The 14375-nt window shown below is 41.4% G+C and overlaps 1 protein-coding gene across 15 annotated transcripts in view; it reads left to right on the forward strand.

The window, feature by feature from the left end:
- LOC140394906 (cold-inducible RNA-binding protein-like) overlaps nt 1-14375 on the forward strand; it is a 32805-nt gene that overhangs the window by 2482 nt on the left and 15948 nt on the right. For 2 of the 15 annotated variants that reach the window (XM_072482071.1, XM_072482073.1), the window contains exons 1-8: nt 5460-5589; nt 6104-6213; nt 7227-7333; nt 8236-8377; nt 8639-8720; nt 8850-8905; nt 9795-12405; nt 13101-13169. In XM_072482071.1, the coding sequence (XP_072338172.1) occupies nt 6114-6213; nt 7227-7333; nt 8236-8377; nt 8639-8720; nt 8850-8904 (486 nt within the window). In that variant the 5' untranslated portion in view covers nt 5460-5589; nt 6104-6113 and the 3' untranslated portion in view covers nt 8905; nt 9795-12405; nt 13101-13169. Of the gene's footprint in view, nt 1-5459; nt 5590-6100; nt 6214-7226; nt 7334-8235; nt 8378-8638; nt 8721-8849; nt 8906-9794; nt 12406-13100; nt 13170-14375 lie in introns of those variants that run through there. The other 13 variants (XM_072482076.1, XM_072482075.1, XM_072482072.1 and 10 more) reach the window with 10 other exon arrangements.

Here is a 14375-nt window from a genome sequence, read left to right on the forward strand (position 1 = left end):
CCCACGCAGACACAGGGAGAACGTGCAGACTCCACACACACAGTGACCCAAGCCCGGAATTGAACCTGGGACCCTGGTGCTGTGAAGCCATAGTGCTGACCACTATGTTACCGTGCAGCCCTGAATGTTTTATGCTGAGCCACCAGAGAATCTAACTTCCTGGAGACTCCTTACAGAAAGTGAGGATTTTGAACTGAAAGATTATGTAAATTTTCATCCTCCACTGTTAAGCAGGGAAGCTAATGCTTTGCTGGTTGAAGAAAACCTGCTTTTAGACCTGAAAACAATGCTATGCAAGAACTAGCCACAAATAATTGAATTAGTCGTGATGGTAAAACAAAACATTTTACTTAATTTCCTGATTATTCCGAAGCTGTTTTTAATGAGCCTAGTTCAACATCAGAGTCAAATATGTAATTAAGCATGTGTCCTAGGATCTCCTCTGTACACTATCCATTTGCATGGCTGACTCGGGCAATCAAAAGCTTTTGGAAAAATAATGTCATTGAGTTGCATATGATGTAATTCAATGTTAATTTCATGCTATGTATTGAACTAAATTAAAAATAAATCTGACTTTTTAGGCTGTTATGTAAAGTCTCTTAGAGAGGGATGAATGCATAATTGTTCAGACTGAACTATTTGTACTGTCCCGTTTTATTTCTGTGCCACTTGAGATGTGAATTCTATGATGTGCTTCTGTTTCCGAAACTGCCTTTGTCATTCTGACTAGTTAGTTTGGAAGGTTATCTGAACACTCAAACCTGTCTTGCAAGTATATATAATTGGAGCACAGAAGGAGTTAATTTGCCCCATTGTCTGCTGGTATTTTATTATCCCAGCGATTGGCTTTATTGTCCTTTTGAAATCTGTCACCTGTTGAAAGCAGAAAGCTCCACCTTTTCATAAGAACTCAGGAAAAGAAAACGGGAGTCGGCTATTTACTCCCTTACACTTGTTCCACCGTTTAATCTGTACCTCATTCATTTAGCAACCATTAATCCATATTCCTTGATGCTCTTGCCTAACAATTGATCTCTATCATGTTATAAGGAGTTGAGATACAGCTCAGCTATGATATAAAATATTTGCATAATGGATTTTATCTCGGGTAAAGTAGATCCACTATAGATGTTCAGTCAATTAGTTTTTGTCACTAACCTGAGCTGTTTTGGCACATTTAGAATATATTGGCTCCAGGGACGACAAAGCGTGAAATCTTTTCCTGACGTATTTAATTAATTGCCCTGAAACACTACAAATTGAAATTGATCAAGGCTGTTGATTGGAATGACCTATGGAGCACCAACCCAAAATGTCACTTAAAGCAATGATATTTGACTTGGTTCAGGCAGTGCAAAAGGAGTTTTGAGTTGTGTCTAATCAGCATTTACCATTGTTACTCCACTGAAATGCAAAACAACCTTTTGCAATTTGCACATCTGGAAAATAATAGAAAAGTCCAGAAGAAGTGGTATGGTGGGTGGAGGCAAGGGAGCTATGTGATGGGTGAGATTGAGGTTCCTAAGGACATTTGTTCTGTTGAATGAAATTACAACTATGCATCTTTAACATGGTCGATCTTTCCGAGTACTTCACAGGACCATTGTCAGATGAAATTTGACACCAAGTTGAAATATTAAGACTGGTGAGCAAAAACGTAGCAAAGAGACAGGTAGAGAGATTGAATCTTTTGTGAACATTGGTGACACGGCCAACATTTGCTGCCCGTCCCTAATTGCTGTTGAACAGTGGTTTTTGGACCATTTCATAGGGCATTTAAAAGTTAACCACAGTGTTGGGTCTGGAGTCATCTAAGCTGGACCAGGTAAGGACGGCAGATTTCCTTCCCTAGACATCAGTAAACCAAGTAGTACAATAATCAATGATTGCCTCATGGTCATCGTTACTAGGTGGAGCTTAATATTCATAGAATACCGACAGTGCAGAAGGAGGCCATTTGGCCCATCGAGTCTGCACAGACCCTTTGAAAGAGCACCCTATCTAGGCCCAATACCCTGCCCTATTCCTGCAACCTCGTCCTCTTGAGGCAATTTAGCATAGCCAATCCACCTAACCTGCACATTTTTGGACTTATTTCAGATTTATTAATTGAATTTCAATGTCACCAAGTACTATAATGGGATTTAAGTCCATGCCCCCAAGACTTTAGTCTGGGCCTCTGGATTACTAGTCCAGTGACATTACAACTACACTGCTATCTCCGAGATGCGTGGATTTTTAAAAAAGGTTTATCTGAAAGTTTCAGCAATAGATGCCTTGATCATCCCAGCGTCTAGAACAGCCCCCACAGATTTGAAAAGTAACATGTGATTGACATTTAAAGGAGGGAGAGGCAACCAGGAACGAAAGGCCAGCGAGAAAACATGGAACTAAAGACCAGTTATTGATGAAAGGAAAAATCCTAGAATAATATTAACTGAATACCTTGAACAATGGCATGTTGTTGGCTTTTCCTAATACCTACAATAATTGGAACAATTGTAATATGCGAGCGGGGATCGTTAACAGATCTATTACTGACCCCTTTGAGGTTAAGATGGGAGTCAAACACGATTGTTATTGCTCCAACTCTTGACCTTGATTGCTGACGTGCTCCTGTGAAGTGCACCTTTATCAAATGGACAGTAAACCATTTTTGATTGAATGAGGACCACTCTGACCTCATTAAGCTCCAATATACTGTAGTAACTGAAACAGATCTCCAGAGAATGGCTGCAGTAAGTGCAGTGTCTGGAACTGATCTCCAGAAAATATTTGATGCATTTACTCAGAAAGATGAGAAAATGGGCCTTGCACAATGTTCAGGCGGCCAAAGTCATTCATCAGTAAGTTCCAAATGCATATGCCCCAGGATTTACAATGAGTACTTTAAATGTGGAACACTCACAGAAGGCTGACATTGATGAAGAAATCAGCATTGTGTGAAATCTGCTGGTGCAGCCTTTGGCCACTTGAAGCATGTTTAACGGTTGCAATGTTAAACACACACCAAGCTTGTGGTGCTTACTGGGAGGCTGAAACATAGACAATATATTGGAGGCACTTCAAAGGACTGAGTCGTAAGCCGCATAGGCTTTGAGGCTACGATCATCAGTTTTGTTGAGTTGGTCACATAGTTCAGATACCAGACTCGTCTTCGCCCAACTCAGTTGGAGCAGATTCACCAGAGGAGGACTGAAGTGCATCAAGGATATGCTGAAACCAACAAATGGTGAGAGTCTGGGTCGGATCCCAGCACTGAGGCCCAATAACAAAATAAAGAGGAAAAGTAAATGGAATATGCCGTGACCTGAACTGATAATACACAACCAGATATGGCATCTGTGTGCCATGGTGTCTGAAGGACCTGAATCTGCCTCGTCAGCCATTGTTGGGACACATGGCAGATAATCCTTGCTAGTGAGGGGATAGCCAATATCATTCGTTTCCATTATTGTCACCAGTATACCCTCCTGCCAATTTGGTGCTGTGTCTCCATTGATGATATGCAAAATTAAAACCTGAATGGTTTATATGTGAAGTTTCCATTACAAATTTCAGGACCATATGTGCAGATGAATAATCAGTTGTAAGTGATATCCTGTTTATATCATAAATGCTAGAAATACTCCGCAGGTATGGCAGCATCAGTGGAGAAAGGAACATACTCGACATTTTGGATCAATGATATTAAGCTACCTTTGTTTCACAGAGAAATGTAGTAAAGTTCCTGAATTTCACATTGTGGAATTGTTGCTTTCAAAAGTGCAGATGCTATCTTGCTATAGTTAGTATAGGTTTTCAATAACTATTATTTTTTTCAATAACTGTCCTTGCTGTTTAAAAAATATATTTCTTGATGTCAGCATAAAATAAATAGGATCAGGCTGAAGCACTGTTTGATCAAACACAGACCGGCTGCTCTTTATAATGGATAGCTTGTGTACTTGTACCAACCCCACAATGAGTTTGGGCTAAAACTGGAGAAGTGTTCGGATGTTGAGCGAACTGAGTATAGAGGAGTTATCGCTTTCTTCCTCTTTTATTGATGGTGCCTGACCTGAGTTTACAGCATTTCCATTCACTCAACCATAACTGGTGGCTTTGTCTCCAGCTGCCCAAGTCCAAAATTCAGTTCCCCCTCCTTTTTAAGACGTCCTTGTTTAGCGAAGCTCTTCACCTTGATTGTGATTCGGTGGCAATTTTGTTTTGTTTTCTAAACTTCAAGTGAAGTGCTTTTATTTTTGCACAACAATAAATGGACAAGGCTAAGTGTAGAATACAGACCTTGGTCATACTTGCCTGAAAAATTGACTGTATAAGTAGTGGTTTCCCCCGGTTTCCTTTCATAAGTCCCGAAAGATGTGCTTGTAGGTGAATTGGAAATTCTGAATTCTCCCTCTGTACCCAACAGGCGACAAAGGGATTTTCATTGCAGTGTTAATATAAACCTACTTGTGTCTCTAATAAAGATTATTAAAATAAGTGTGAGGTGAGGACTGGTAATATACATAGGAACACGAGTAAGCCATTCAGCCCCTTGAGCATGTCCTTCCATTTAATGTGACCATGGCTGATCTGTGACTTAACTTCATACACGTGCCTTTGGCCCATACCCTTATCAGATCTAGCTTCAACTGCTGTTTGTGGGAGAGTACCAAACTGCTCCCACCCTTTGAGTGAAGAGGTGCTTTGTAATTAAGGCCCAGCCCTAATTTGTTTAGGTTATGCCACGTCGTTTTTGAAGCTCCAGCCAGTGGAGATGGTCTTTATGAAGCCTGTCTTTCCCTGTTAATATCTTGAATGTGGCTTTGTTGTGCTGCTATGGTAGCTGAAGCTGCTCAGTGCTTTAGCTGAGGTTTCAGTCACTGGGTTGTCCTGTGCTGCTGTGGTAGCTGTAGGTGCTGAGTGCCTGAGCTGAGGTTTGAGTCAGGGTTGTCTGGGGTACCTGTAGGTGCTGAGTGCCTGAATCGGTGGGTTGTCTGCGGTAGCTGAAGGTCCTGAGTGCCTGAGCGGAGGTTTGAGTGAGAGGGTTGTCTGGAGTAGCTGTTGGTGCTGAATGTCTGAGCTGAGGTTTGAGTTGGGGTAGCTGTAGGTGATGAGTGGGCTTGTCTGGGGTAGCTATAGGTACTGAGTCCTGAATCGGTGGGTTGTCCGGGGTAGCTGAAGGAGCTGAGTGTCTGAGTTGGTGGGTTGTCTGGGGTAGCTGTAGGTGCTGAGTGCCTGAGCTGAGGTTTGAGTCGGGGGGTTGTCTGGGGTAGCTGTAGGTGCTGAGTGCCTGAGCTGAGGTTTGAGTCGGGGGGTTGTCTGGGGTAGCTGTAGGTGCTGAGTGCCTGAGCTGAGGTTTGAGTCGGGGGGTTGTCTGGGGTAGCTGTAGGTGCTGAGTGCCTGAGCTGAGGTTTGAGTCGGGGGGTTGTCTGGGGTAGCTGTAGGTGCTGAGTGCCTGAGCTGAGGTTTGAGTCGGGGGGTTGGCGGCTGCGCAGAGCTGGATCCGGGACACTGGGTATAAATAGCGGCGGCCGCTGCCGCGCTGCCATTGCCGCCCCGGAGTCTGGAGGTGCTGCTGGTCCAGTCAGTCTGCTGGCAGTGAGTGGGGCGGGGGGCACAGACTGAGGGAGCCCGCTTTATTTGGGGGGGGGGGGTCAGTCAGAGACTGAGCCCGAGCCCAGCTTTATTGGGGGGTGGGAGGAAGCAGCTCCCTTTAAAAATAACGGGGGGGGCTCAGCTGAACCGCGAGAGAACCTGGAGCTGCGGGTGGACGGGAATCCGGCTGGAAATGGGGTTTTTTGTCGGGGGGGGGGGCGGCGGGGTTGGATTTGAGGAGGGGGTTTGTGAGGAGGGGGGGTCTCTAAAATGGCGGCGGCACAAAGGCGATCTCTGTCTCTGGTGCTGTCCGGGCGCCGGGATGGTCACTGCCTTGGAACCCGGATCCTGCCGCACTGCGGCACTGCCTGCCCGGGGGGGGGGGGTCTCCATGCAGCAAACCGCCCGTCCCCTCAATCACAGTGTGGGGTCCCCTCCATTAAATAAATAACCCCCCTGTCCCTCTGCACTATCTCAATCCTCTCTCTCTCTTTCCCCCCCCCCCCCCCCCAAGCAGGTAAAGCAAGATGTCTGACGAGGGGAAGCTTTTCGTCGGGGGGCTTAACTTCGACACCAACGAGCAGTCCCTGGAATCCGTCTTCTCCAAATATGGACAGATCTCTGAAGGTTGGTGTCCGGTGTAGCGTCTAAATATAATCTAGCACCACCGCCGCCTTTTCATATTGTCAATGGTGTTATTTTGCAAAGGGTATTTTCCTCACATCCCCCACCTTCCGTTTACTCTGCTTTGTGTTTTTTTTTGCTGTCGAGGGCACATTGCCCTCACAGAAGTCAGCCCAGATCTTCCCCCCCACCCCCCCCTCAAGCAAGGACTGCACTGGAATTGCCCAGGAATTCAGCTTCCACTGGGCAATTAGCCTGGATCTGAAACCCTGCAAAAAAATTCTAACTTGCATACTTCAGATGATTCCAGCTCATTTAGCCGAATATTTATCCAGGGAAGATTAGGAGGATTGCAACCAATTCCTATTGACGCCGCAGACTATCCCACCAACTTAACTGCAGACCCCACTGCATCCCTGACTTAAACCCCCCCCCCCCCCCCAACTCGTGCTCTGACCAATTGACTACCCCCACCCCACCGATTTATCTTGCACACTTAGGCTGAAACATTTACACTTAGCAGTTTGTGACAGCCAGTGCTGTGTGTACAAGGGGTGTGTGGCTTCACTTCCCCCTGATAATCCTCCAGGAGCAGCCATGCTCCGCATTTCTCAGCAGGCCCTGGTCGAAAGTCTAGGTGAGAAATGTGGAGTTCCGATTAAGATAAGTAAACCAGAATCGAGTGGCAATCCGATGGTGATTTGCCACTCCACAAGATTTGGCGCATCAATTTCTTCTAATTTCACAGTTTTAAACTGTTTGGAAGCCTTTTTTGTACTGTATATTGATGCTCAAACAGATAATTGGAGGAGGGCAGCAGTAAGTGAGGGAGGATGCAATAAATTCAGCAGGGCTGATGCTTGTATGGAGCATAAATACCAGCAGTCCTAGATCTTTTGAGCCAAATGGCTTGCTTTAGTGCTGTGAATTCTATAATAGTCTAAATAATTTTTTACCTGCTTCAGTCGTGAGGTGACATTTCATAACTTGACCCGTTTTTCCCTTATCTGCTTTAGTTATTGTAATTAAGGACCGAGAGACGCAGAGGTCGAGGGGGTTTGGTTTTGTCACCTTTGAAAATCCTGATGATGCAAAGGATGCCATGTTAGCTATGAATGGAAAGGTACATTTCAAATACCCATCAATTGTACAACTGTTACAGTTTAGATCTCATCTAGGCGTCATAAGTGGTATCTCTGCTGCCTCAGGGTGAGAAGGTAATGGATTCACGCCATCCCTCTCCATTCCGGAGATTTGAGCACATAATTCAGGATGACTCCAGTACAGTACTGAGAGTAGTGTCAAAGGTGCTGTCCTTCAGATAAGATGTTAAATGTGATCCTAACTATCCCCACAGGTGGATGTAAAATATCCCATGGCACTATTTGAAGAAGAGTGAGGAAGTTCTGTTGTCCTCAACATTACTAAGCAAATAAATCCAATCCTTGGCCATTCCATCAGTTTCCTGGCAGCTGTCTCAGGCTAAACCAGACTTTGCAACCCCATATCCATCATGCACCACTGCAATAGCACCTGTCCTCAGCCCACCTATTAAAACCCTTTTCAGACTCTTGTTTTTGATTCCAGACTTTGGTTTTCCAGTACTCTTTTGGCCAAGAGTCTTGTCTTCCTCTACCATGATGCCTTATTCGCCTGTTTTATCTCTTCCTTTGGATTGGTGTCAACGTTTGTCTTATTGCAATCAAATGGAGTGCCTTTGGACTTCTGTTACAGTATTGCACAAATGTGGGTTGCTTTTGGTGCAATGATTGAAAGCCAGCCACCATGTTTCCCTAATTTATCAAATATTGCAATTGAAAAAAAAATCAAGATCAGTCATAACTTAATAGGTGAAACGAGCTCCAGGTGATGAATGGCATGCTTGTGCTCCTGTGTTTCTGTGCAAAACGCACCAGAGTGTCCAGTGATTGCGAAAAGAGTAACATAAATGCAGGTTATTTTATCTTTGGAAATTAAACCATTTGACAACTAATAATTATGTTGTAACTCTTCTCTTGATTCTAGTCTATTGATGGGCGTCAGATTAGGGTGGATCAAGCTGGAAAATCCTCCGGAGACCGATCCCGAGGCTACAGGGGTGGAAATGCAAGCAGTCGCGGATTTTTCCGTGGAGGGTCTGGACGTAGAGCACGCGGGTTTTCCAGAGGTATGTAACGTTACCGGTGTAGTTTGAAAGAATTTCGTCCACTGACGCAATGGAGGTTGGAAGGACTGATTCCATCGGCTGTCATTGCACCTGTCATTTTGAAGTGATTTTAGTATTCAATGTATCGCGGTACTGGAAGAACTTTTTTTGGAACATTTTGCCCGTTGGAATTTTCTAGCTATTGCATGTAGTTAGTTTTAAATATTAATGGACTTTTGTCCATTTGATTGTATTTACACCATTATTTGGATTCTTACACAGGTGGAGGAGATAGAGGGTATATTGCACGCTATGATTCAAGAAGTGGTTACTCAGGATCAAGAGACTACTATAACAGAGATAGGTAAAGATGTTTCTTTATTATTTTGTTTAATTTTTATTATATTCAATTTGTTTGGGTACATATTGTTACAATTGACTGTTTGCTCTGGAATGATCTGCAAAACACTACAGGGGCTTTGTTTGTCCCTAGGAGTCAAGGGAGCTATGGCGGCGGTGGTTCCTACAGGGATAGTTATGACAGTTAAGGTAGGTGCCATTAAAAATGAAAATTAAGCAAAAAATGGTTGGGCTTGGGTTGCAACTCTTAATCTTCCAAAAACATATATTTTGGTAACGGATTTCTGAAAAAGTATATAACGTGAATTGCCACTAAGCAGTGTATCTGCATGTCAACGCTGTCCAAGTGGATTTGAGTAACCATAACCTGAATACTGAAAGCTCAGTACAATGTAATACTTATTCTTCCTGTAGTACCAGTCAACAGTGCATCTCTGGGGGCGGAAAGTTCTACTGATGGTAGGTTCTGGCCTTGCAGTTCTGTTGGGTCCAGGCGGAAAGAACAGGTTCTTGGTCTGTGCTACACCACAGTGCTTGATCCCTGCTACTAGGTTCTATAAGTTAACTGGAATGGTGAAATATTGAGAAATCGCTTCAAATCTTGGAAGTTAATTGTATAGTACCATAGTTTAATGCATTCTTTTGCATTGAAATCTTGGGCTAGTATTCTTTTAGCTCTTATTCTGCATGCCAGACTTTTCTCTCGCTATTTAGACAGCTGAACAGATTTGTTCTCTCCTCAATAAATCCATTTATATGTATTACTATCTTGAACTAAAACCAAGAAAGCAGCAGTGTATTCTAAATTTATAAAACATTGAAGACATCTTGGTTCAGATCTGGACTTTGTATATCTCAAGCCCAGTTCCCATACTATGTTCGTTATGAGATTGCATCTACATTGGTGGGAATGCAAATGCAATAATTTTCAATATTACGTGATGCGTCAGCTAATGTTCTGCCAAGCCCCAGTAGCTCTAAACCATGATCCAAGTCAGTCCACTGATCTAGCAATAGGAAGAGGAAGCTATGATTACTGTTGCAGTCTTTTTACATTGTGCCTGCTTCTTGTTCTCAGCTACACACAACGAATAAATAAATCTTCCTGACTCAAGATCGTCCTTCCTATGGCTGTATTTATAAAGATTTTCGGAGCTTCGTGGAATCGTATTGTGTACTTGTATTCTCACTGACTTGTAGTAATTCAGTTCGGCCTTGTTAATCACAGCCTGACAGCTTCTGACATGAGGATGCACACTAAGTGTTGGATCAGTAATTTTGGAATTAAAACAATCAATAAGCATTCTCAGGCAGTTGGCAGAGCCCTCAATATTTTTTAGTAATGTTTTGAGGTTTTCTTTTTACTTTAGATGTGCTTTTTTGTCTTAACATTGCTCAAATGCTTCACTGTTTCCCATAAAATCTAGCTATTTCGGAATTGCAAGTTGTGGGGTTGACTGGAATTATACTAAAACAAACATGTAAAAGGGGTTACTAGTGCGTTCTCAATCTATTTTTATGCTGAGCAAACTGATGTTTTATAGAAGCTGAACAAGCTGTGGTCTTTATTTTAAAATAAAGGCTTTCATAGCCACTTATTCTTGTAAAAATTGTCATCTGAAACGTTCCTTTAGTGTAGCAAGGTAGGGAAGCAACATGTGAACAGAAGATATTCTCTGCCTCACAAACCGCCTTGATACTGCTGAAGATAAAAGGCTTCATTTTTAACTTGTAATTGGACATTTGTGCATCTTTCAGTAGTTCCAAGAGTTCTGTACGTTGTAAATAACTAGTTAATCATGTTCCAAATTCTTCAAAATTTACAAATTAAGTCCTGAGCAATGTATCTTTATAAGCTGACATGTATTGGATGAGAAATATTTGGAAATGGCTTTCTTTGTGTTGTATGTTCAAGTGGTTTAGAGTTGACCTTTTTGTACTGAAACAGGCTTCACGAAGCCTCATTAAACTAAATACCTGACTCATAACCCTGATCTTCCTGTAGTTGGATTCTTGTGGGATGGGATATAGTAGAAAGGATACAGTTAGGGATTAACTCTGTAATGGTAAAATTAATTGGAGGAAAATGATTTATTAAAAAAAAAAAATTGGGGATATTGGGAATTGACTCTACCCAACAGTGAAGTTTTGTATTGCTATTCAGTTATAGATGTATAGCCAGTGCAGTTGTTTCCCCATCTTACCTTGACAGCTAAGTGAAGTGAACAAATTGCCAGTTTAGTATCCAGCACAGTGTGGCAAAAGCTTTTCCAGATACATTCCATTGTCATGATTTTGTACTATACTATATAAAAATACTGTCAAACGGTATTAACCAATTAATTAAACTGAAATCTCAGGCTGTCCCTTTTGCAACAGTTGTAGGAATTCTAGTAAAGTACTAGAGTACTCTTTTTCCTACGTAGCTGGCATGTCTGCGGTCATTGCCAACTTATGGTGTTTATTTGGAATTACTCCTTAGGTTGGACTTTGAATCTGTCCTCCTTGGCTTTTACCTTACATCAGCCATTTTCCGTGCATATAAGCATTCTAAGCTTACAGTGATAATTCTTATCACTTTGCATGTGCAGAAAAGCTGATTTTGAAGCGGAGCTTTTCTATCCACCTTGCCAGATTTGTTTGAAAATAATTATTTTAATGACAGCTATCCAAAGGCTATCTGCTTCTGTTTGAAACTTTGCTATAACGTTCTCCAAAACTGGTAGCTTTATAATGTCTTTGACAACAGGTGGAGTAATTGATAGCAAAATTGAAAAAATCTGTTCCAAAACTTGCTGCTGTATAGGTGAGGTGACAAATTTAGTACGAGCAGCTGGATGGTCTATAATAGCTTTTTTGGATTTCAAGTATCAGAAACATCAGGTTAGAGGTTACCAACAATTCAAAAATAATCTGTCTCTGTTGCTATAATTTAAAAACAAATAAAACATAATTGGACAGAGCTAAATTTGGTGCAAATGTCTGTTCAGAAAGGTGTTCACGTCCATTAAAGATTTTTATAACGCTTCACAACTTCTAAGGATCTTTGCTAACATTTGGAAAGAAATGGCCATGGAGACCGAAGTGCTGTGCCTTCTTCAATGAAACCTGAGATGAAAACAGCACATGGCTAAGTGCATTTGTGGATATAGTCCTAGATTTGAGGTAACTCCTTTTACTCTCATAGGCAGTTTGCGTTGACTGTTCATTCAAAACGCTTCTGAAATAATATGCTTGTGAAATTTCATTTATTTTATTGGGTTAGTTCTGTAGCAGAATCCAACTCTTAAGATTGAACACCACACCAAATCTTACTATAAAGTTTCATTCCTTGATCTATTCATTCAGTTGCTTGCTGTATTCTACTCCATTGACTTATAACAAAGTGAGCACTCTAAAATATTACCCTGTTGAAAAAGGAAATTGGATCTTGTACTGTTAGTGGCACAATTTGTTCCCTTAACTAGGATTTGCCATGCTAGTGACTTTTCTGAAAATCATAAAACTTTACCATGCTAGTGTAATCAAATTCTTAATCCTGTAAAGTTTACATTTTGCTGAGTTGCTTCAAATGTCCAAACATAGCTAATGGTCTCTTTTCATATTACAGAATGGAATAGTGATGACTTCATGAGTGAATAATGATGTTGATTGCCCATTGACACTGAAGGCAGAGCAAAGCATGTGTGGTATGTTTGACTTTACATTTGTAGTAGGCTGTTGAAAACGTAGTCACATTTTAACCCTTAGGGCTTGAGATTAATAGATTTCATGTAAATATTTTTGGCTCCTACATTTCCCATCCACTTTATTTCCATTAAACTAAGGCTAAAACTAGTATAGGTTATCACTTTGTTAAATGAACCACTTGCTTTGTAATGTAATTACTTGTGCCTATAGTTACATTCTTTAGATATTTTAAATAGAAGATGAATTGTCTTGTCCCCACTGAGTCAAGTGAATAAAAATGTAGATGCAAGACACTAAAGAAATGCTTTGAAACTCAAAACTGTTCCAGAAGCACTTACTTTTTGTACACACCAGTTTCTGGTGTATTATGTGCTGGTGTTAAATATTTTAGTACCAGAATTAAGCTATTTTACAAGAGTAATGACCTCCGTATTGAAATGTTATAGGGATATGTTAAAATAATCTTGAGATACGCCGCTTATAGACGAGTCAAATGTTATGGGGACAGGCAAGAAAGTGGAATTGACGAAAATCAGATTGGCCATGATATTCAATGGCAGAACCGGCTTTAGGAGCTGTACGGCCTATTGTCGCTCCTATTTCTTGTATTCTTGTGGTGAATGACAGCTGAATTTTTGCAAGGGGTTATTGCAGCCAAGCCTGATTTATTTTTTCCTTCATCCGTTGTTTACAGACATGCACTTCCAGCATGAAACATTGGTTCGTAATCAAAAGTGTATAGTGGCTATTTATCATAACACAGGTATGTTAGGTCAATGCTAACAATTCATTTGAACATCTGTGAGCTTTTCCAATTGGTATTGCTTAGTATCTTGCTTGATAAACTCACAGAATCACTGTGGTGGCTTAAGTAAACAATTCCAATGGATCCACCATTCATGGTTAGCTAAAAAAGTTAAAGATATTATCAAACTTGAAGAAAAAGCATATAATTGTGACCGGTCAGAAGGTTGGACAGAATATAAGGAACAGCAATGGATGACTGAAACATTAATAAGGAGTGGAAATTAGAGTACGAGAAAGCTTGCTAGAAATATAAAAATAGATGGCAAGTTTTTTTTTTTTTTAATTTTACGAAGAGAGAAGTGGTACTGAGAGTTGATCTTATAGAAAGTAAGTCTGGAGAATTGAAAGATTGGCAGATTAATTGAACAAGTATTTTGCATCAGTCTTCACTGTAGAGGATACAAATAGCATCTCAGAAGCAGTTAAACCAGGAAATGGAAGGGAGGGAGTAACTCCGGAAAATTATAATTACAAAGAAGTGGTACTGAGTAAATTGTTGGAGCTGCGGGCTGATAAAGTGCGCAGGTCCTAACTGACTTCATCCTAGGATCTTAAAAGAAGTGCCTATTGAGATAGTTGATGCGTTGGTTCTAATTTTCCAAAACTCCCAAGATTGTAGACGTTCACGGTAATCAGGCAGAGTCGACATTGTTTTGTGAAAGGGAAATCTTTTAACCAACTTTTCTGAGCTGTTTGGAGAAGTAACCTGTGCAATGGATAAAGAAGAACCAGTGGATGTACAGCCCTAGGATATCCAGAGGCATTTGATAAAGTGCCACGTCAAAGGTTATTGCAGAATATAGAAACCTCATGTTATCGTCAGACACACGCAGCACCGACCGGCGACTCTTGAGCAGTGTGTCCTGAAGGTCTGGCAGCTTGATCACCCAACATACTGGCATTGATAGAAGAGTGGCTAGCTGGCAGAAAGTAGACATAAATGGGGTTTTTTCAGTTTGACAAAATGTAGAGTGGTGCCACAGATCCGTGCTGGGACCTAAATTGTTTACAAATTATATAAATTACTTGGATAATAGGATTGAGGGGATGGTAATCAAATTTGCTGACGACACAAAGGTAGAAAAGTAAGTTGTGAAGTGGACACAAGGAGGCTACAAAAATATACAGATAGGTTGAATATGTAGGCAAAGATGTGACATGT

The sequence above is a fragment of the Scyliorhinus torazame genome, chromosome 18 (genome assembly GCF_047496885.1).
Source record: "Scyliorhinus torazame isolate Kashiwa2021f chromosome 18, sScyTor2.1, whole genome shotgun sequence".
Classification (NCBI taxonomy): Eukaryota; Metazoa; Chordata; class Chondrichthyes; order Carcharhiniformes; family Scyliorhinidae; genus Scyliorhinus; species Scyliorhinus torazame.